Here is a 23045-nt window from a genome sequence, read left to right on the forward strand (position 1 = left end):
GTGGCTGCCAATATGGTGCAGTAGCACCAGGTCTAGCCAACAGCCATGAAGACCAGGTCTCCAGATGGTGACTTTTGTGAGTACCCTGCACTGAAGAGCAGATTTGGGTGCACATATACTGACATAGGGGTTGAATAGGTAAATTAAGTAATGTAAGGAGGATACAGGATGATAGTGCCAGATAGAGGGGGAGAAGAAAATTGTAACGCCACTGATGTGTCACTTATTGGGATGTGTTATGCTCGCAGGTGGTGCACGTGGTTCGTGGAGTGTGTCACGGGGCCAGGCTTGCCTAGGAGGGGCGCAGCTAAGCGGCTACCTGGTTTTCACTGGAGCTCCTGATGGTGAATATAGGCTTGAGCAGCAGGTAGCAGCCAGGTACGATTCCTAGGCAGTCACCGGTACCACAGTTGCTGACCCCAGGAGGCGGTTCGCTGGACTGGGACAAGGGAGCGGAGTCACTGACAGGCAGCGTCGTGAGACTGATAAACAGTCTGGCTCAGTCTGGTTCCCGTTCATGCACACGAGTCTCGAGAATATGTTGAGGTACCACCAGAGTGGCTTCAGGGTCATGCATACACTACACAAGACTAAAGGGGCGATACAGCATAAGGGCATAACTATAATAGAGGACGGGGACCTGACAACACACAGCTGCACATACACTATAGCTAAGAAACTAAAATAGGTTGCTCAGGCACCTCCCTATTGGGCAGAGTGCCTTTTATACAAGATGTCTCCCAGTTATTGACTGGGGGGGGATCTTTGCAGGGAAGCGCGCAAACTAGGCCTGCTGCTGGAAGCCTGTGAGGTGCGCACAGCAGAAGGAGTGAGAGGAGTCTGAAGACGCTATCGGGGCAGCGAGTAAGTCAAGGAGAGAGCAGAGGAACCATGTGGGGGCACCGGCAATAGATGTTACAAGCCACATGCTGCAATTTTGTTTGTTTTTTTTAAATGCTGTTTTGTTTGCTGCAGACCTATCAGTTCTCTGAATATTGAGCACTGTATAACCCCGCTCCCACCACTCATTGACAGCTTTCTGTGTACACTGTGCATATGCAGAAAGCTGCCTATCAGTGGTGGGGGCATGGTTGGACTATCTGGCAGCAAGCCAAGTAGTCCTCCAGTGATAAAAATCAAAATTTAATAAGCAGGAGGTTATCTAAACTAGACTAAGTAGCCAAGTGATACATCATTGGAATCATGGTCTCTGCCCTCTACCATCATGCTGCTCTCATTCTCTTAGCTGGTATAGCAAATTAAATTGAATTGTGTCATCATATTGGCGATACAGTATATCTTTTGCATCATGTGCCATCGGTTTGATAGCGTTTTTTTTTTTTTCTTGGGATGGGGGGGGTGGGGTGAGATGTACAGTCATGGCCAAAAGTATTGACACCCCTGCAATTCTGTCAGATAATATTCAGTTTCTTCCTGAAAATGATTGCAAACACAAATTCTTTGGTATTATTATCTTCATTCAATTTGTCTTAAATGAAAAAACACAAAAGAGAATGAAGCAAAAAGCAAAACATTGATCATTTCACACAAAACTCCAAAATTGGGCCGGACAAAAGTATTGGCACCCTCAGCCTAATACTTGGTTGCACAACCTTTAGCCAAAATAACTGCGACCAACCGCTTCCGGTAACCATCAATGAGTTTCTTACAATGCTCTGCTGGAATTTTAGACCATTCTTCTTTGGCAAACTACTCCAGGTCCCTGATATTTTAAGGGTGCCTTCTCCAAACTGCCATTTTTAGATCTCTCCACAGGTGTTCTATGGGATTCAGGTCTGGACTCATAGCTGGCCACCTTAGAAGTCTCCAGTGCTTTCTCTCAAACCATTTTCTAGTGCTTTTTGAAGTGTGTTTTGGGTTATTGTCCTGCTGGAAGACCAATGACCTCTGAGGTAGACCCAGCTTTCTCACACTGGGCCCTAAATTATGCTGCAAAATTTGTTGGTAGTCTTCTGACTTCATAATGCCATGCACACGGTCAAGCAGTCCAGTGCCAGAGGCAGCAAAGTAACCCCAAAACATCAGGGAACCTCCGCCATGTTTGACTGTAGGGACCGTGTACTTTTCTTTGAATGCCTCTTTTTTCTCCTGTAAACTCTATGTTGATGCTTTTGCCCTAAAAACTCTACTTTTGTCTCATCTGACCAGAGAACATTCTTCCAAAATGTTTTAGGCTTTTTCAGGTAAGTTTTGGCAAACTCCAGCCTGGCTTTTTTATGTCTCGGGGTAAGAAGTGGAGTCTTCCTGGGTCTCTTACCATACAGTCCCTTTTCATTCAGATGCCGACGGATAGTACGGGTTGACACAGTTGTACCCTCGAACTGCAGGGCAGCTTGAACTTGTTTGGATGTTAGTGGAGGTTCTTTATCCAACATCCGCACAATCTTGCGTTGAAATCTCTTGTCAATTTTTCTTTTCCGGCCACATCTAGGGAGGTTAGCCACAGTGCCATGGGCTTTAAACTTCTTGATGACACTGCGCACGGTAGACACAGGAACATTCAGGTCTTTGGAGATGGAGTTGTAGCCTTGAGATTGCTCATGCTTCCTCACAATTTGGTTTCTCAAGTCCTCAGACAGTTCTTTGGTCTTCTTTCTTTTCTCCATGCTCAATGTGGTACACACAAGGACACAGGACAGAGGTTGAGTCAACTTTAATCCATGTCAACTGGCTGCAAGTGTGATTTAATTATTGCCAACACCTGTTAGGTGCCACAGGTAAGTTATAGGTGCTGTTAATTACACAAATTAGAGAAGCATCACATGATTTTTCGAACAGTGCCAATACTTTTGTCCACCCTCTTTGTTATGTTTGGTGTGGAATTATATCCAATTTGGCTTTAGGACAATTCTTTTTGTGTTTTTTCATTTAAGACAAATTAAATGAAGATAATAATACCAAAGAATTTGTGCTTGCAATCATTTTCAGGAAGAAACTGAGTATTATCTGACAGAATTGCAGGGGTGTCAATACTTTTGGCCATGACTGTATAAAAAAAAAATGAATTTGTAATTCTGGTCTTAACATTCTTTTATTCACTTTATGGAATTTACAATTCGGATTAATTTTATATTCTGACAGACCTGACTTTTACTGATCCAGTTATACCAACTATATACAATCATGGCAGAAACCATAATTTCACATAAAACCCCAAAAATGGTCAGGACAAAATTGTAGGCATCCTTAACTCAATATTTGGTTGCATACCCTTTGTAACAAATAACTGCAATCAATCGCTTCCTATAACGAGGTCTCTCATATTTGAAGGCGCCCTCTCCCAACAGCAATTTTAAAATCGCTCCACAGGTGTTCAATTTGATTTAGTTCCGGACTAATTGTTGGCCACTTGAGAACTTTCCAGTGCTTTATTTTCATCCATTTCTGAATGCTTCTTCAAGTATGTTTGGGGTCATTGCCCTGCTGGAAGACCCATGACCAATGACGCAAACTCAGCTTTTTCACACTGGGCACTGCGTTGCGACCCAAATTCCTTGGATTTATTCTTCAGATTTCATGATGTCTTGCACACAGTCAAGGCACCCAGTGTCAGAGGCAGCATAACAACTCCACAACATCTTTGAATCTCACCATATTTGACTGTAGGTACTGTGTTCTTTTCTTTGTAGGCCTCATTCTGTTTTTGGCTAACTAACTCACATTTTGGCAAACTGCAGTCTAGCTATTTTATGTCTCTGTGTCAGCAGTGGGGTCCTCCTGGGTCTCCTGCCATAGCGTTTCATTTAATTAAAATGTCAACGGATAATTTGTGCTGACACTTATACACCCTGAGCCTGAAGGACAGCTTGAATTTCTTTGGAACTTGATTGGAGCTGGTTGTCCCCTATCTGAACAATCCTGTGTTGCAAATTTTCATCAATTTGTGTCTGCCATCCACGTCCCGGCAGAATAGCTACAGTGCCATGGGTTGTAAACGTCTTGATTATGTTGCATACAAAGGAACATCAAGATCTCTGGAGATGAACTTGTAACCTTGAGATTGTTGATATTGTTCAACAATTTTGGTTCTCAAGACCGTTCTCTTATCTTTCTGTTCTCCATGCTTAGTGTGGCACACACACAGAAACGCAATGCAAAGATTGAGTCAATGTCTCGGTTTTTATCTGGTGTCAGGTGTGATTTTCATATTGCCTACTACTGTTACTTGCTACAGGTGAATTTGAATGAGCATCGCATGCTTTAAAACAAAGTTGTTTACCCACAATGGAAAGGTGCCAACAATTTTTGTCTGGCCTATTTTTTAAGTTTTCTGTGAAATAATGTCCAATTTGCCTTTTTTTCTCAGTTTTTTTTTCTATTGTTCTAATACACTGAAAGGGAATAAACATGTCAATAACAAAACATGTTTAACTGCAATAATTTCCTGAGAGAAATACTTCATTTTCTGAAAATTTAAAGGATGTCAACACTTTCAGCCCATTACTATTTTTAATTTCTATATTTTTCATAAGAGAAAAGTGTGGAAATTAAAAAAAAAAAAAAAAAAAAAACACACAACAACTTTATGTTTTAGTCCCTTTAGGGGATTTTGAACCTGCTGCCATTCGACCATCTACAGTATTTACTGAAATGCAACCGCACTGCAGCATGTAGTGAAAAATCACTGTCCCCTATGAAGCTCATCTTGTAGCTAAGCTTTACAGGACTATCAAGATGAGAGTCTTGGGAGCTTTCAGAGTGCCCCCAGCTGCTATTGTAACTTAATGGTGCCTCGCAATCGTATCGCGGTGGTAAATGCGAGACAATGCACATGCAATGGCGCCATTTTATACACCAATGTCAGAGTAAAAGGATGGCTTTCATTAGGCCCCTGGCTACCAAGGTAAGTGATTGTTACCAGGTAATAACAAAGGGTTGGAGGAGGTTAAGAGAAAGGAGGGAATGATAGACAGCCACTCATTCTAACTGCTTAGATTCTGTGGCTACAGTTGACATGGCATCTAAGATGTTAAACTGTAGCAAACTGGAGCTAACGCCAATTGCAGCAGAAGGAGGCAGGTGCCAGCCAGAAAAGTTTAGATCGGACCCATCATGCTTGGAGCAGGCTTAACTCAGTTCACTCTGGGGCTCCATCGAAAAATGATATGTGCGGCATATCAAGAAAAGAATTAGGCTGGAGTCACACTAGCGATTTTAACATCGGTCCGATTTTGTTCCTGCAAAGTCAATAAGAGTGTAATGCAAGTGTCATGCGAGCGTCATACGTTTTTCATGCGAGTACAATCCAATTTTTCACATCTATCATCCGATTTACTTTTGAATGCAGTGTGATTGCTAACACATGTGATTTTAACGTGAGCTTTTACATACAGAAATTCTGTCATTTACACATCATTTTCAAAGGAAATATTCTTCAAAACATACATACTTACATATTATATAATTATTATTATAGGGGGTTGGTGAGGGAGCGGGGTTGTCAGATCATACTTACCCCCTCTGGCGCGTCTCTGCAGCCCCCCTGCTTCTCCCACGGTCTCAGGCACTTTCCTTCAGCGGTCACGTGGTACCGCTCATTAAAGTCATAAATATGCGCATATTCATGACTTTAATGAGCGGTACCACGTGACCGCTGAAGGAAGGAATAGCTGCCGGAGACCGTGGGAGAAGCGGGGCTGCAGAGACGGTGTCAGGAGGTAAGTATATGCGATATTCACCTGTCCCCGTTCCACCGCAGCGCGCCGCTCTGTCCTCCGCATCCTCTGGCTGTGATGTTCAGGTCAGAGGGCGTGATGACGTAGTTAGTGTGCACCGCGCCCTCTGCCTGAATGGTCGCCTGACAGAGGACCCGGAAGACAGAGCGGCGTGCAGCGGTGGAATGGGGACAGGTGAATGTCTCAGGTTCCGGGCCCTGAGCCAGCAGTGACACTGGCACCTGTCCTCCATAGCGCGCCAGTGTCCCCGCCTGCTCAGGACACCGGCACCTGGCCCCCAGCGACTAGAGGTGAGTATGTCATTTTTTTGTTATTTGCAGCAGCAGCATATGGGGCATAATCTATGAAGCATCTTATGGGGGCATAATCTATGGAGCAGCATATGGGGAATAATCTATGGAGCATTTTATGGTGCAGCATATGGGGCATAATCTATGAAACATCTTATGGAGCCATAACCTTTATGGAGCAGCATATGGGGGATATTATTCTATGGAGCATCTTATGGGGCCATTATTAACCTTTGTGCAGCATAATATGGGGTGTATTTTGTATAGAGCATCTTATGGGGCCATCATAAACTGTATGAAGCATTATATGGGGCTCCTGATTCAATACGGATATTCAAAAAACATTTAACCTACTGATGTCTCAATTAATTTTACTTTTATTGGTATCTATTGTTATTTTTGAAATTTACCAGTTGCTGCTGCATTTTCAACCCTAGGCTTATACTCGAGTCAATAAGTTTTCCCAGTTTTTTTGTGGCAAAATTAGGAGGGGGGGGGGGGGGTCGGCTTATACTCAGGTCGGCTTATACACGAGTATGTACGGTATATTAAAAGCCGGCAATTCATGTCCTGGGTACAGTAAAATCACAGTGACAGGTTAGAACAGAATAAATATATACACAAACAAGAAAAAACGGCAGTTCATCTGCCGTGTACTGTAAAATCACTGCAGGAGCCGACAGGATAGAATAGATGGATTACATACAGTAACTACACATAGAATAGATAGTTATACAGATGTCAGGGACATTACAATTAGTAGTGTGTGTGCAGCTTACTATTTAATTATTAAAAGATTGCTTTTCTGAAAAAATGGTGTGGGCTCCCGTGTAATTTTCTTAAACAGCATAGGGAAAGCCCAAGGCTGGGGGCCGATGTTTATAGCCTGGGAAGGTGGTAATAACCATGGAGTTTCAAAATCTATTAATATCAGCTCACAGCTGTATACTTAGCCTTTACTGGCTATTAAAATGAGGGACCCTCCAAAAATAATGATGCAGAGTCCCCCTATAATTAATAACCAGCAAAGGCTATGCAGACACCTGCGGGCTGATATTAATAGTATAGGAAGGGGCCATTGATACTGGCCCTCCCCAGGCTAAAACATCAGCTCTCAGCCGCCCCAGAAAAGGCGCATCTCTAAAATGCACCAGTTCTGGCACTTAGCCTCGCTCTTCCCACTTGCCCTGTAGTGATGGCAAGTGGGGTGATAGTTGGGGGGTTGATGTCACCATTGTATTGACAGGTGACATCAAGCCCTGAGGTTAGTAATGGAGAGGCATCAATAAGACGCCCCCATTACTAAACCCATAGTGACATTTTAAGAAAATACAGACACCCAGAATAAAGTCCTTTAATTGAAAGAATGACACAGACTACTTTAATCAACCTTAATGAAACCATACTTACGACATTTAGAAAATTAGGAAGGGGAAAGGGAAATTTGTGCTCACCAAAATAGTCCTGTAAGCCGGTCGTGCCTAGGGATCAAATGGCTGACCACCGTGTGTTGCAAACATGAAGAGAGAAGGAAGATCCGGCACTGGAGACTTAATAAAATCCACGATAAGTTTTATTCACATAATTTCATGATAAAACCATAAAGGGGAAAACAGACTCTGAGGAAGAACCTGGTGTAAGGTTCGAAACGCGTCAGGCGTGGGGGGTCTGTTTTCCCCTTTATGGTTTTATCATGAAATTATGTGAATAAAACTTATCGTGGATTTTATTAAGTCTCCAGTGCCGGATCTTCCTTCTCTCTTCATACTTACGACATTGCCTATTCCATAGACGCCCTTGTCATCAGCAAAAGAGTTTAAAAAAAAAAAAACAACAATATTCCTCACCTTAATGCAGAGATACTGCTAATCCATTTGTCTCATGATGGGTCTAGCTCTGCTACATCTAGATGGCAGGATGCATGGTTGCATGATACGACCATACAGCCTGTTATCCAATAGACACTGAGCACCATGTGATCAGTGTCTCCCTATGAACTCCTATTACCTATCTGGGTGCACCACAAGCACAAGAAAGTTCTCCTGCTCGTGGTACCATCAGACAGGTCCTGCGAGTTCACAGCCAATGAACTCACTTCACCTATATGAAGTCAGTGCGAGCGCCGTGGGAAAATTGCATTTTTCCAATTTCATCGCAAGTGGAAAAGAGCCAGCCCTAAGGGTCCCATTGATAAAAAGGGTTTCTGACATAATATCACAGTTAATTTTAGTCAGCTTCGCCAAAGAGGGCAGAGGTGGGGGAGGAATGGGGCGTGGTAAAGCCCACCCGACAAATTCAAGAAAAAGTTGTGGCATACCTAACACCAGAAATGTTATTCTTGGCAGGGAGTAATAAGTCCTGGATGAGGTTCATGCCTAATTGGTTTAGTGGCCACTTAAAAAATCAGACACATCTTACCCCAGAGCATCCATCATTAACACTGGTATGCACAATGCCATTCTTAATGAATTGGCCAGTAGAAGTCTATTTTTTTCTCTTTTAACAGATCCATTTTATTATATATATTAAATGACTAGATGGAGGCCCGATGCTATTGCATCGGGAGGGCGGTAATGTCACGATGGGGGCAGGCTTTGCAGCGTTGAGAATCTCTCCCCACCATGTGCGCACCCACCTATATACTCTCTCTTTCCCCAGGTGCTGACTTCTCCCGTCTATGCTCTCTTCTTTGACCTGTCTACCCCATGTGCTATCCCCCTTGTCTGCTGCCTCTCTCCTTCCTGTGCTGTGTTCTCCTGTGTCTGACCGAGTACAGAACATGCCACAGCTCCTGGGCAGGGGAGGAAGCAAAAGACAATATTGACATTACAGCAGGAGATCGCAGAGGATACATTTTGTGTGGTAAAATATTGTTTACAAACAGTCAGTGAAATATTTTACCTCAAAAAATGTATCTTCTGCGATCGCCTGCTGTAATGTCAGTAATGTCTTTTGCTTCCTCACCTGCCCAGGAGCTGTGGAATGTTCTGTACACGGTCAGACACAGATAATTTTTAAAATGAAGTTTCGTTCGTGGGAAAGCCCCTTTAAAGTGACCGGCTTTCTCTGCCTGTAGACAAGTCACGCATCTGCCACCGGGATCAGCCGAATGATTCACTGCACCTGCGCGGAATTCACGCATGCATATTAAATCAAACTGCCGCCATCTTTGTGCAGACAGATAGCGGCAGTCACATTAAAACTGCGCATGCGCTCCTCCTGTACAAAGATGGCGGCGGTCAGTGAATCATTCGGCTGATCCCGGCGGCGTGTTCGCGACGGTGTTCCGCTGGTGGTACCGCGCAAGAAGCTGCGTACGGCGTATACAGTGTGTGTGTGGTGTGTACGGTGTATACAGTGTGTGTGTGTTGCAACGATGTTTCGATGGTGGTACCGCACAAGAGGCTAGTACCACCAGCAGTTTCCATATTGAGACACGCATTACTTGGGTGTCCCAATATGGCAGTCGGTGAACTTCCGCCACTTGGAATTCTGGGATCCGGACACATCTTGACGGAACAGGATGTGAAGACATTACAAGGTAAATATATATTAGATACATCTGTATCCTAAGAAATGAACAGTCTTGTATAGTAATAAGGCTCTAACAGTCACTGTCATCACCCAAATACTTATTAAAATAAAATAAATAAAAATGGTCAGTGCGGTTACCTATAGGTCAGTAGAGTGCTATTTGTAGCTATAAAATTCTGCTCATGAAAGCAAGCAGGAAATTGCTCTGACTTTCCCTTACAAGGACCCTTTCCGATGAGTATCTATGCAATAACTGATAACTTTTTCCCCACTTATTTTAGAGTCTTTGCGGTAACAGAAATCAGCTCTCTATGCACAGACTTCTTGGTGAGGTTGGGCTAAAATTCTTCTTATACACAGCAGCCAATCCTAGGAGGCAGAGGGGAAAAAGAGAAGCAGTCTGAGCCAATGAGACAAGAGGTGTGTCCCAGACTATAACAGACTCCCTGTAGGCATGGTAGCTAAGGTATAGTCACAGATTACAGCTCTGCCCTAATAGAACTGGAGGTTAAAAAAAAAAAAAGAAGTAGAGCAAGTTCTGAGGATTAACAGTAAGTAAACACAAGGTATATGTAAATACATATTTATACACTTTTTGAGCACAAGGTTGGACAGTCACTTTAAATTTCACATACTCGTATTGACTCTTCACTGGCATAGAATACAAGCAATACGTACGGTAGGTATTTGAGCGCCTACAGATACTTTCAATATGTCTGCTAATCAGCATATGAAATTTTCTGGCCCCCTTAACACCCCATTTAAAAACATTTCTTTTGATTACACAGAAATCAAAGATTTTTTTTTTTTATACCCTAACTTGGAAAAGTCACCCAAACTTTTAGTATCCTCAATGCAAAAAAAAAAATGAGCATAGACAACTAATGGAAACAACTTCCTACAAACTGGTATATATATGCCAACTAGAATTCTAAAAAGGAAGAAAAAAAAAAAAAAAAAAAAACCCTCAAACCTTATTTCTACTTAAAAAATAAATAAATAAAAAAAAAAAATAAAAAAAACGTATGGCCTCTGTTTCTTTTCTGATAAGAGTCTTAAATACCAAACAGTTAACTGCACAATAACATTCACTGGCAGCTCGGCTGCCTGCTTGGCAGATATATAAAGCAGGTAAAAAAGAGGAAAAGGTAATTTCTTGGCTGAATGATTCCATCGGTAGCTATAGGGCAAACTAGAAAGTCTTTCAGTAAAGTAGCAGTAGATTCTTCTATCAATCTGCAGCACACATACTCTTCCAAGGGGATGCATTAAATATGAAAATCATATCCTGTTATCATCTGTTTCCAGCTTTCAGCCCAGTAAGCTTTCCTTAATGAATGCCGCAGCCTAAGGGACAAGCACGCTGTTGGCTCCTCTGAATAATGGAGAGATGTTACCAGTTCCGCTTATTACAATATTGACTTGCTGAGGGGGATTCACGCAGTCACAAGTGACTACACTTGCCAGCATGCTCCAAGTTATTACGCCATGTTTTTAGACATTTCATCTGAAAGGGCTTTGCAGGGTTTTTTTTTATTATTTATTTATTTTTTTTTTAAGTGAAGAAAGAAGCAATGGCCTAGAACGGCGTCATTTATATGGAGATAGTAGGAGGGATTAGAAGCCTGCATTACTACAGATACATAACCGAATACATTTGAGCATTTTCCGGCAGACCTTTTTTTTTTTTTTTCTTCTGTCAGTCCCGGAGACATGTAATCGGCTTCTTCTCCTTTGTAAAAGAGGGAGAATAAAGTACACAACAAACAAATCGAATTGCTGCCTTCTGTTGTGCTTCGTGGCATGGCATAATGATATTCTGTAATGTGTGTTCACAACACAAATACGCGAGATCACGGCAAACGTGGCAGCCAAGCCCATTAAAGGCATTAACTATTCGTGGGGGATTACCAGACACATTCATCCTATTTACTAATAACTCGAAATATACTTTACTTTAAAATAAAGTTTCCCGACTAAGCCAAGCTGGAATAGTGACTCACAAGATCAGAAAAAGGACAAGTTAAAATCAACACCTAACAATATTACGTTTTCAACTTTCTACACATCAGTTCCAGTTTTATTTGCTAAAAGGGTCCGCTGGAATAGCCAGAAAAAAATCCTTTTTATGAAAAAAATACCTTGTATGAAAAAAATCCTTTGGTCTCTGCTAGACACAATGATGGAAAACTACACAGAAAGCAATGCCAATGTCCCCTGCAGAAGATAAAACCAGCCAGGCAGGGTACTGTATAAGGCAATACAGTGTACAGGAGCAGAGTGTGCTCTAATGGGAGAATATACTCTGTGTCATAGTTGGAGACTGGTTGGAGACTAAAATTTGGTTGTCACCCCTTGAGAAAAATATTGGTATTAATAAAAAAAAAAAAAAAAAAAAAAAAAAATTTGGAATCCCAAGGCTCTTCATTCCCGCAGCGCGGCCCGCCTAAATGTGACAGTTTACATTTTTGCAAAGTTAGGGACAAGCAGGGTTATGCTGGCAGGAGGCCAGTTGAGAGAGACTGCGCTGTACACGATCTAACCGGGGCACTGGAACCACAGCAGGATGGTTCTAATGGCACCTAGAGTATAAGTAGAGCCGGTGGGGGAATTTGTTCGTACCCAAAGATGGATTATTAGAACATTAACACAACTATTGTATAATGGCATTCTCAGTTTTTACTAATTCTTGTAGTGGAGATAAGAACGTAAGGTCTGCAAAAGATCTTATAGGAGATTTCCAAAATTAGAAAAACATTGTTGCTTTCTTTCAAAAGAGCAGCAACTGTCCACATGATGTGTGGTACTACAATTCAGCCATACTCACTTTAATGGAGCTGGGCTCCCAATATCAGTCACAAACTTTGGATAGGTGTGACATTAGGTTTGGAACAAATAAGCCATGTTATAAATAAAAGGAATCTGTCAGAATGGTTTGCTATGTAATCTGGGGACAGCACGAGATAGGGGCCGAGACACTGAATTCAGTGATGTGTCACTTATGAGGCTGTGCACTCTTGTTTCCATACAATGAATGTTTTATCACCAGGAGATTAATACTGCCTTCAGGACAAGCGAGCCCTGGTCTGACTCCACCCCTCCTGTGATAAGCAGCTCACTGTCAACAGACAACGAACACAGAAAGCAGTGGTTGTGAGCAGGGGTAACTTTCTGATCTCTGCTGCATGCTACATCTAAAAATTCTGATAGATTACTGGCTGCAACAGTTGTAAAACAAAGTGATACATCAATGGATTCAGGGCCTCTTTTACTAAATTATGCAACTCTCAGATGAGAAAGCAAAAACCTGCTGACAGACTCCCTTTAAGCTGTCCTATTTAAGACAATATATAGTCCACAGCACACATCAAGTGTCCATTCGGTGTCTTTGTTCATGGATAGCAGGTACATGAAGGTATAGTATCCTAAGGCAATCTACAGCTGTTTCATGTATGAACAAGCGCATAGATCGCTTTGAATTACTACAATTTCAAGTTCTGCTGTCCATGAATAAAGGACACAGAATGGATATTTGGCGAGTTTTTTTCCATGGCTCGGTTTTGTACCACTGAGATTTCCTAATAAAGCCACAGGTAAGGATGCATACCTGTAGTGTTAATGGAGTGTTGCCCAGAATGTGATTGCTGCCTGTGTATTTTCTTGCTTGCTACTTTACCAATGTTATGTGTCTACATTGTATTTTTGGCCTGTCTGCAGCTCTGGGAAAAGTTATTAATGTATATGTTAAAAGGGGTTGACCACATTATCCTTTAAAACAAAGTCTCGTGGACACGATTTTGTGCCACTTAATAAATGGTCCAGGTTCTCCTCCTGCACTTATTAGTTCAGCCTTCATCACAGAGCTCCTGTTCTTATAATGACCGCTGATGGATGATCATTTACTCGGACCCGTCCATTAGCCTCCCCCAATGAAAACACTTCAACTGCTTTATTAATTGATAGATCACACGTTTCACCATCAGCAACCATTTTATGGGGAGATCAGATTTGCCTGGGACTAAGGCAGCAGAACCTGCAATACTTATTTATATATTGGCAAGTCTAAAATTCCATTCACATCACATTCCTATGTACTTATGTGACAGGTTTAAGAGGTACATTATTTTACTTTTATAAAAAGCTTGTCATACATTAGAAGTGTCTATCACCTACAGACTATTAGGCCTAATAGGCTCTGTGCACACGGTGCGGTTTCTACTGCGGATCGGCAGCGGATTTGCCGTTGCGGATCTGCAGCAGAACTGAAGGTGATGTACAGTACCATTATAGCCTATGGAAAAAAAAAACGCTGTGCACATGCTGCGGATTTTTCCGCGCGATTTTTGTGCAGAAAAAAAAAAAGCAGCATGTCACTTCTTTTGTGCGGTTTTGCTGCAGTTTTCCACCTGCTCCATTCTACAAATCCGCAGGTGGAAAACCGCAGTGGAAAACCGCACAAAAAAAGCAGAAATCCGCAGGAAAAAGGCAGGTCATTTGACCTGCGGATTTAGTAAAATCCGCGCTGAAAAATCCGCGGGAGGATCCGCACTGTGTGCACATAGCCTTATGCATTGGTTACATATATAAATTTACAAAAAAATATATTTTTTCACCAAGTTCTGTCTATGCAATAGTATACAAAAAGCAAAAAACACAAATATCCTGAACAAAAAAGTAAAAAATAAACTGCAAATAAAGCATAAAGGTAATAATAATAAAGGTAGCAAACATAATTTTGATCAAAATAATGTACAAGCCATCCCGCCACGTCACGGAAACACTTGTGGGACAGTCCCTACTCTAGTATTTGAAACCTTTTCACTTGCCAAGTGACATGAATGTGAACAAGGATCGAGCGGCTGAACCACTAGTAAAAGCTTTGGCCAGACAGGATGGTTTTCCCAGCTCAGAAAGAGGGCGGTCACACCCTTATATGCACTGAATGCACAATGAAATGAATGAAAAACGAATCTGAACTGAGAAAGTAAGTTAATGTGTATGCACAATGTAAGTGCATATTAACACATGACCATTAACCAGAGAAAACAAAAAGCAAAAAAACACAAATATCCTGAACAAAAAAGTAAAAAATAAACTGCAAATAATGCATAAAGGTAATAATAATAATAATAATAATAATAATAATAATAATAAGGGTATTTATTAAACATAATTTTGATCAAAATAATGTACAAGCCATCCCGCCACATCATGGCAACCCTTGTGGGACAGTCCCTACTCTAGTATTTAAAACCTTTCCACTTGCCAAGTGATGTGAATGTGAACAAGGATCAAAATAAATCCTTTGGCCAGACAGGATGGTTTTCCCAGCTCAGAAAGAGGGCGGTCACACCCATATATGTACTGAATGCACAATGAAATGAATAAAAAACGAATCCGCCCTCTTTCTGAGCTGGGAAAACCATCCTGTCTGGCCAAAGCTTTTACAAGTGGTTCAGCCTCTCGATCCCTGTTCACATTCACGTCACTTGGCAAGTGAAAAGGTTTTAAATACTAGAGTAGGGACTGTCCCACAAGGGTTGCCGTGACGTGGCGGGATGGCTTGTACATTATTTTGATCAAAATTATGTTTACTAAATACCCTTATTATTGTTATTACCTTTATACATTATTTGCAGTTTATTTTTTACTTTTTTGTTCAGGATATTTGTGTTTTTTGCTTTTTGGTTTCTCTGGTTAATGGTCATGTGTTAATATGCACTTACATTGTGCATACACATTAACTTACTTTCTCAGTTCAGATTCGTTTTTTATGAAATAGTATAATCTATTATGTTATTCCATACTTCATTTCCTGCAATATATCATCATGTATATCAGCCTCTCAGAGGTTAAAGACATAACAAGTTCAGCATTTATGCTAGGAGCTCTCCTGGCATACTAGCTAAATGTGTAATGAAGAGGAGACATAAGATGGAGACTAATCTCATACAACCCCTTTATTGTTTTTTTAATATGGAACAACTTTTAAAACCATTTACAATCAAAAGGTTTAAAAAAAAAAAAAAAATTCTTGTGTGGACGAGGCTGCCATTGTTACCTAGTCATTGCCTATGTAAATGGAGCATTTATTGCTTGTGCCACAGAAATTCAGAGTTTTACAGAGCTGAGTGCGTATCCCTTATCTTATTGCGAGTTTACGCCAGTCAATTATTGTTATGATGTATCATAATTAGCAATTCATTATACTATTTGACCGGTGTAATACTTGTTAATATCAGGAATCCTCAAATTGTTACAAAGTGGAAATATAAATATGCAAATAAAGTCCGTGGAGCCTCATTTAAGAGTCTCAAACACGGGACTAGCCAGATCTTCCTCCAGGGAAGGACCCAGCCAAGGGATGGCTCCTTTCGGATAACCACCATTACCACCATATTAAGTGGCCCTTTAAGTCAATATCCAGCTCTTTACAAGTTTACAGATATGACAAGGGAAATACCAAGGCCAGGTATCCATCCACAGACAGCTGTTTCAGGGAGTTGCCCCTCATCAGTGTGGAGTAGAATTCTGGCTAGGTGGGAGCAATGCCTAGTAGACCAACATCACGAAACAATCACTGACCTCAGGGAGACCAGTTAAAGAAAACACTGCGGTAGCCGGCAAAGGCGCTCAATCACAGTGAAATCCTAGATGCATTGCTCCCTGGGAAATACGAATATGCAAATAAAGTCCGTGGAGCCTCAATCAGTCTCAAACACGGGACTAGCCAGATCTTCCTCCAGGGAAGGACCCAGCCAAGGGGTGGCTCTTTTCGGATAACCACCATTCCCACCATATTAAGTGGCCCTTTAAGTCAATATCCAGCTCTTTACGAGTTTACAGATATACCAAGGGAAATACCAAGGCCAAGTATTCATCCACAGACAGCTGTTTCGGGGTGTTGCCCCTCATCAGTGTGGACCCTTGGCTGGGTCCCTCCCTGGAGGAAGATCTGGTTAGTCCTGTGCTTGAGACTCTTAAATGAGGCTCCACGGACTTTATTTGCATACTTCCGCTCTTTACACTCTACTGAAACTGCCCTCACTAAAGTCTAATGATCTACTAACAGCTAAATCAAATGGTCATTATTCCATGCTAATTCTCTTGGATCTCTCTGCAGCATTCGACACTGTGGATCATCAGCTCCTCCTCACTATGCTCCACTTCATTGGCCTCAAGAACACCGTTCTCTCCTGGTTCTCCTCCTATCTCTCTGACCGGTCCTTTACTGTATCTTTTGCCGGTTCCTCCTCCTCTCACCTTCCCCTTACTGTTGGGGTTCCTCAAGGATCAGTTCTAGGCCCCCTCCTCTTCTCCTTGTACACTGCCCCTATTGGTCAAACAATCAGTAGATTTGGTTTCCAGTACCATCTCTATGCTGATGACACCCAATTATACGCTTCTTCTCCTGACATCACGCCAGCCTTTCTAGAAAACACTGGCGATTGTCTAAACGCTGTGTCTAACATCATGTCCTCACTATATCTGAAACTGAACCTGTCAAAGACTGAACTCCTTGTGTTTCCTCCCTCTACTAATGTACCTATACCCGAACATTGCCATTTCTGTGTGTGGTTCCACTATTACTCCCCAGCAACATGCCCGCTGTCTTGGGGTCATACTTGATTCCAAGCTTTCCTTTGCCCCCCACATTCGATCACTGGCTCGCTCTTGTCATTTGCACCTCAAAAACATTTCTAGAATTCGACCTTTTCTTACTTTTGACTCTGCAAAAACTCTTACTGTTTCTCTTATTCATTCTCGTCTCGACTATTGTAACTCTCTTCTAATCGGTCTCCCTCTTACCAAACTCTCCCCCTCCAATCTGTCTTGAATGCTGCAGCCAGGATCATATTCCTCACCAATCTTTACACCGATGCCTCTACCTTGTGCCAGTCATTACACTGGCTACCCATCCACTCCAGAATCCAGTACAAACTTATTACCCTCACCCACAAAGCCCTCCATGGCTTAGCACCACCCTACATCTCCTCCCTTGTTTCAGTATACCACCATACCTGCGCCCTCCGTTCTGCTGATGACCTGAGGTTAGCATCCTCAATAATCAGAACCTCCCACTCCCGTCTCCAAGACTTTACACTTGCTGTGCCAATTCTTTGTAATGCACTTCCCAGGTCAATACGATTAGTCCCCAATCTCCACAATTTTAAGCGTGCCCTGAAAACGCATTTATTCAGACTGGCCTATCGCCTCAACACATTAACCTAATCTATCCCTGTGTGGCACAGCCAAAAGTGTTACCATAACCAGGTTCCCCGCATCATGTTCCCACATGCTTCATGCATCCATTAACCCTCTGTGTCTGTACTGTTACACACTTAACATTATGGCTGGTCCATACAATCAGGGCAACTGTTGCCACCCACCTTTCGTGTCTACCTCTTTCCTCTTAAACTGTAAGCTTGCGAGCAGGGCCCTCATTCCTCTTGGTATTTGTTATAATCTATGTAATTATTGTTATGCTGTAATGTCTATTGTCTGTACAAATCCCCTCTGAAATGTAAAGTGCTGCGGAATATGTCGGCGCTATAGAAATAAAATTTATTACTATTCCTACAATGTAGAAGCTTGATGAACAGCCCACATTTGATTGTAAAAACAAATTTTATATATGTAAATTTGTACATAATCGTAATTGAACAGAATTAATCCGACTGACTACAGAACTGTGGCATGCAACATAGGGAATCTGTCAGCAGGATTTTACACCCCCCCCCCACACACCCAAACTGCTTATATGCACATGTAGCTCTTGCAAAGACAAGTCCAACCGTACCTTTAACTACTCAGTCTGGTCCTCTGTTGCCAAAAAATTGCCAGTTGAATCAATATACAAATGATGCTAAAGTGCTTTCGGCGCATGGAAGCTCTTTCCATGACTTTGCCACTCCAGCTGTATTCCCCGCCTTTCTTCTACTTGATCAACAGATCCTTTGCTTGAAGTTGCATGGCAAAAGAGGAGTCAGTCAAGCAGAAGGTGGCGATGGTGGGGAATAGACCCAGAGTTACATAGGTTCTGGAAGAGCTTTCATGCGCCGAAAGCACTTTAACCTCATTTGCATATTGATTCAAATGGAAATTTGAAGAAACCTGACTGCATTTATGCAGCTTCAAACAATGTTCAAAAAGTATGTGCACACGGCTTCTTTTTCTGGTGGATTCCGCCCGGGAATGACTGTAGCAAATCAGGTCTGATGTAAGAAAAGTAGATCGGTCCATATATTTTACCTTTGCCGGTTGCGATGCCCTTGAATTTGATACGAGAATACGGAAGCGAGCTTCAATGCTTCTCAAGTCCTGCAGGAAGGTTTCATTGCGGAGCCGAGCCTTCTTCTCTTTCTCACAAATTTCTCTTAAGGAATTCTTTAACTTTACACACTGCCGACGACACCTTGAAACACAGGAGATACATGACCGGTTGCCTTGGAGCTATTTAGGATGGATGGAGCTGCACGCTGGCTTATTGTTGTGTTTAAAGGTGTTATTTTTTTGACTAAGGGGCTAAGAACTTGCCGGAAGGTAGATGCTAACCTCCTCTCTGTTCTGCATTGCAGAGATCTCTCCGGGCTCAGGCGGCAATTCTCCATCTTAATTTGACCTCATGTCAACAGAGCAGCTCTTCCTCTTCCAGGCTACTCTGTCGACGGGGCATCACTGCCGACATCATGCTGTTTGCCAGCCAGATCCCCAAATTTTGACAGACTGCTCCCCGCTGCTCTATCAGCATGTATCCGCAGTGACAGCCTGTAGACAGAACAGAGCAGATGAGAAGATGCTGCTCTATCAAAGTAACGTCACCAGAACCAGGAAAATCACCAGCAAGAGTAGGGAAAAGAAAAAAATAGATCACAAGGTTCCATATAACCCCTATAAAGAAGTATCAGTCAATGACACTATTCTTTGGTACATATTTTTGGGGATTTAGTTTTATCACTTTATGGGGGGGGGGGAGGGTTGGAGAAGTAACAGAGAGTAACACAATATTAAAAGAAGGCCTGCTCACAAACGTATAACATATAAGGAAGTAGGGATGACACAAGATAGAAAGTGCTTGGCCCAGCCATCTTTATGATAAATGAGAATATTCATGTAAGGCTACACAAGTGGTCACCAGCCAGTATCTGTGCACATACAGACATAAAGATAAAGTGCTACTGAGTGCATAGAGGGTGGAGGAAACTGCTGAGGGCAGAGCCAAGGACTGCAGTGTGCAGGCGCCGGGAAAGGTCAGAGCGGCCCAGCGCATGCGCACTGCAGTACTTTGCTCTGCCCTCAACAAGGCAGATAAGTACACCTGCACAGGAGCGTGATGTCGGGGCGCCATGAAGCAAGCAGGAGGACGGCATCACAAGAAGATGGGAGGAGTCAGACCCGGGCCTGCGACACCCATCGGACTGGACCGCCCCCGGTGAGTATAATAAAACATTTTTCTTCTCTTGCAGGTCGGATCGGGGGCTTAGCTATAGTATTATAGAATGCTGTATATAAGCCCTGAAAGGCAGCGGCCGTAACTCGTATCAGCCAAACCTGGTGACAGGTTCACTTTTATGACATACCAGTATTGCTCTATGGGATTAGAGGATACATGTGAAGCATACTTACATGTATGTATTGGATAAGGTATATTCAGACATCTTTTTTTCCAGTTCCAGTCTTTTTATTTCACTGCAAAATACGAAAAAAAAATCACAATACAGAATTAACCCTTTGTCTGATTAAGCCTTGGAATAAACTGTGTCTCAGAACGTTATCATATAACAATTACTTTAATGTCCCCTTCCCTTAAAAGAGTAAATGATATTTTAAACCCTTCATGCCATGGCCAGTTTCTGTTTTTTCCTCCCCTCCTTCCAAGAGCTATAACTTTTCTTTTAACTTTTCCAGCCATATAGCCGTATGATGGCTTGTTTTGCAGGACGAGTTGTACTTTTGAATGACACCATTCATTCTGCCATAAAGTGTACTGGAAATTGGGAAAAAAAATCCAAGAATGTTTTTTAGCTATGTTCACTATATGCAAGCAAAACCAAAGGAAAAAACAATGTGTGTATATACCCTAATGAAAATAAATAAGTAAAAAATCAAGTGCATTAAATAACATGGGGTACTTGGTAAACACTATTTTGATCAAAAAAGTATAAAGCTGTCCCACCACGGCAAGGTGTACCCATTTGAGACAGTAACTACACTAACGGTTAAAACCTACCTAGTGTGAATAGTGGCAGAGTCTCAGGGTCCCAAACGGACACCCAGCTTCAGAGGGACTATAAAAATAAAAATAATAATAAAGTGCGGTCGCTGCTCGGGGTCCACCGTGCAGTAGCTGTTACAACCACTGCTGAGTGATGGCAGGCGCAATATGGCGGTATAATGCGCACGGGTTCAACTTCACCCATAGTGCGCAGAGCGGGCTCTGTTCACACACAGAGACGCCGCAACACAAAAACACAAAGAACACTGAACCTGTGTCTCAGGTTTCAGTAAAATGCACACACAGTATCTGGTGACAGGAGCAGGCCCTAAGACAGAGGAGCTGCGTCCTTCTACACCTATCGTGTGTGCAGCGTCGCTACTGCGAGCACCAAGAGGGGCTGCAACTGCAGCGCGGCGTAGGACACTGCCGCTCGACGACAAGGCTGGAAGGCAAGCGCAATGTCGGACGCTAGCGTAGAGGTGAGGAGAGTACAGTGGCTTAAGGCTTGCCACTGACTGGCGCTGACTACTAAACTAAATCCCTAACCACATGCGTAATATCAGAGGGAAGGGGTTTCAAATGAGTCAGTCACCAGAATCATACATCCGTCACCATTCACACATAGCAAGTATAATCTATACTAGCGCATGGCGGAACGGCCATGCGCGCTTTTTATAGCCGTGCGGGACCTTCCAGATCTCCGAGATGGACCAATGAGATCTGGAACAGGACCTGGGCACATGATTCCCGATCTCCAATGGGAGATCATCTCGTGAGCATGTCCAGTAGGAGCACAGACGGACTTAGTCTCTGGAGCGGTCTGCTGCAAAGTAATCTCCTCTGCAGTAGAAAGACAGCAGAAGACCGCAGAATGTGAGGCTCTAGATTCCTGCAGAGCAGACGCAGAAACCTGATGCCTAACATTACCCCCCCTCCTAGGGCCCCCTCCTCTCTGAGCCTTTCAATCCACCACCCTGTGCCCATCAGAGGCATAGGCCTCAGACTTGTCCGAAGGCAATTCTGATGTCCCGGTAGGTGACACGAAAAATCGGGACACGTGGAAGGTATCAGAGGCGGCAAGATCGCCAGGTTTAAGAAGGGACACTTGGGAGATAACGCGCGCGGCAAAACCGCCCGGAGCATAAGTTGAAATGGAACGCCGCGGTGTGTCAGCGGACGTCTCCACTCTCTGTTTAAGGAGGCTTACCCGAGCACACGAGGCGCATGCCTGAATATATTTCTTTATGTCCCGAGCCCTGTGCGGCCACCAATACGACCCCGCCAGTTTTGTGGTCTGCATGTAGCCACAGTGACCACCCGTCCTGGACGCGTGTGCCCACGCGAGGACCTTCAGCTGAAGGTGGGGAGGGACAAAGGTCTTGCCCGGCGGCACAGAGTTTGGCCATTGCGGGACACTGCTGTCCTGAGAAACAGCACTTTGACAATGGTAACCGCAAATGGAGTTTTGCGCCGGACGCGCCTCGAGAACGGCGTGAGACACCTCCATGGGCTCTGGGAGTGGAGTCTCTGGCTCGGGTGGTTCCAGAGGCTCAAAAAAGTTGGGAGCCGAGGTAACCTTCCGTTTGGATTGAGTACGCTCCAGACCGCGCTCCAAAAAACGGAGATCAATGCGGGTAGAAATGGCAATCAGCTCTTCCAAACTTGCAATAACCTCTCTGGTAGAGAGAGCATCCTTAACATGCTCCGCCAAACCTCTCCAAAACACAGGGATGAAGGCATTATCAGACCACTCCAGCTCGGAAGCCAGTGTCCGGAAACGAACGGCATACTGACTAACCGAGAGGGATCCCCGAGTCAAAACGAGTAGCTGAAGAGAGGTGTCGTGCGTGACCCGTGGTCCCAGGAAGACCTGCTTAATAGCTGTTAGAAACTGAGCAGCGATCCGAACCTCTGGGTCACCACGCTCCCATAGTGGCGTAGCCCACTCCAACGCCTTGCCCGACAGAAGGGAAACAATAAACCCAACCTTGGCCCGCTCCGTAGGAAATCGCGCAGCCAGTAACTCCAGCTGGATAGAGCACTGGCTGATGAAACCCCTAAAGGAGGCGCCATCGCCAGAAAATTTATCGGGCAACGGGAGGCGGGTAACTGTCGGCGCGTGGGAGGACGTGGACATACGAGAAGCCGCCTCTGCGATCGCCTGTACAGCAGCCTCCAAAGACTTCGCCGCTGTGATGACACTCTCAAGAGTAGCCAACCGGCCCTCTAGCTGGCGAATGCACTGAAGGAGATGCTGCTGATCTGCCATCACTAGCCAGACCATGGCACTAGTATAAGGTTAGGAAC

General features: G+C 43.4%; 1 protein-coding gene across 6 annotated transcripts in view; it reads right to left on the reverse strand.

Moving 5' to 3' along the window:
* KIZ (kizuna centrosomal protein) overlaps positions 1-23045 on the reverse strand; it is a 205321-nt gene that overhangs the window by 162774 nt on the left and 19502 nt on the right. For 4 of the 6 annotated variants that reach the window (XM_073557411.1, XM_073557407.1, XM_073557406.1 and 1 more), the window contains exons 2-3: positions 20147-20209; positions 18773-18935 (exon numbers count right to left, since the gene is read on the reverse strand). In XM_073557411.1, coding sequence (XP_073413512.1) covers positions 18773-18935; positions 20147-20209 — 226 coding nt within the window. Of the gene's footprint in view, positions 1-18772; positions 18936-19075; positions 19289-20146; positions 20210-23045 lie in introns of all 6 variants that reach the window. The other 2 variants (XM_073557408.1, XM_073557410.1) reach the window with 2 other exon arrangements.

Source organism: Dendrobates tinctorius, unplaced genomic scaffold (assembly GCF_039654945.1).
Source record: "Dendrobates tinctorius isolate UK_male_01 unplaced genomic scaffold, ASM3965494v1 ptg000250l, whole genome shotgun sequence".
In the NCBI taxonomy this organism is placed as follows: Eukaryota; Metazoa; Chordata; class Amphibia; order Anura; family Dendrobatidae; genus Dendrobates; species Dendrobates tinctorius.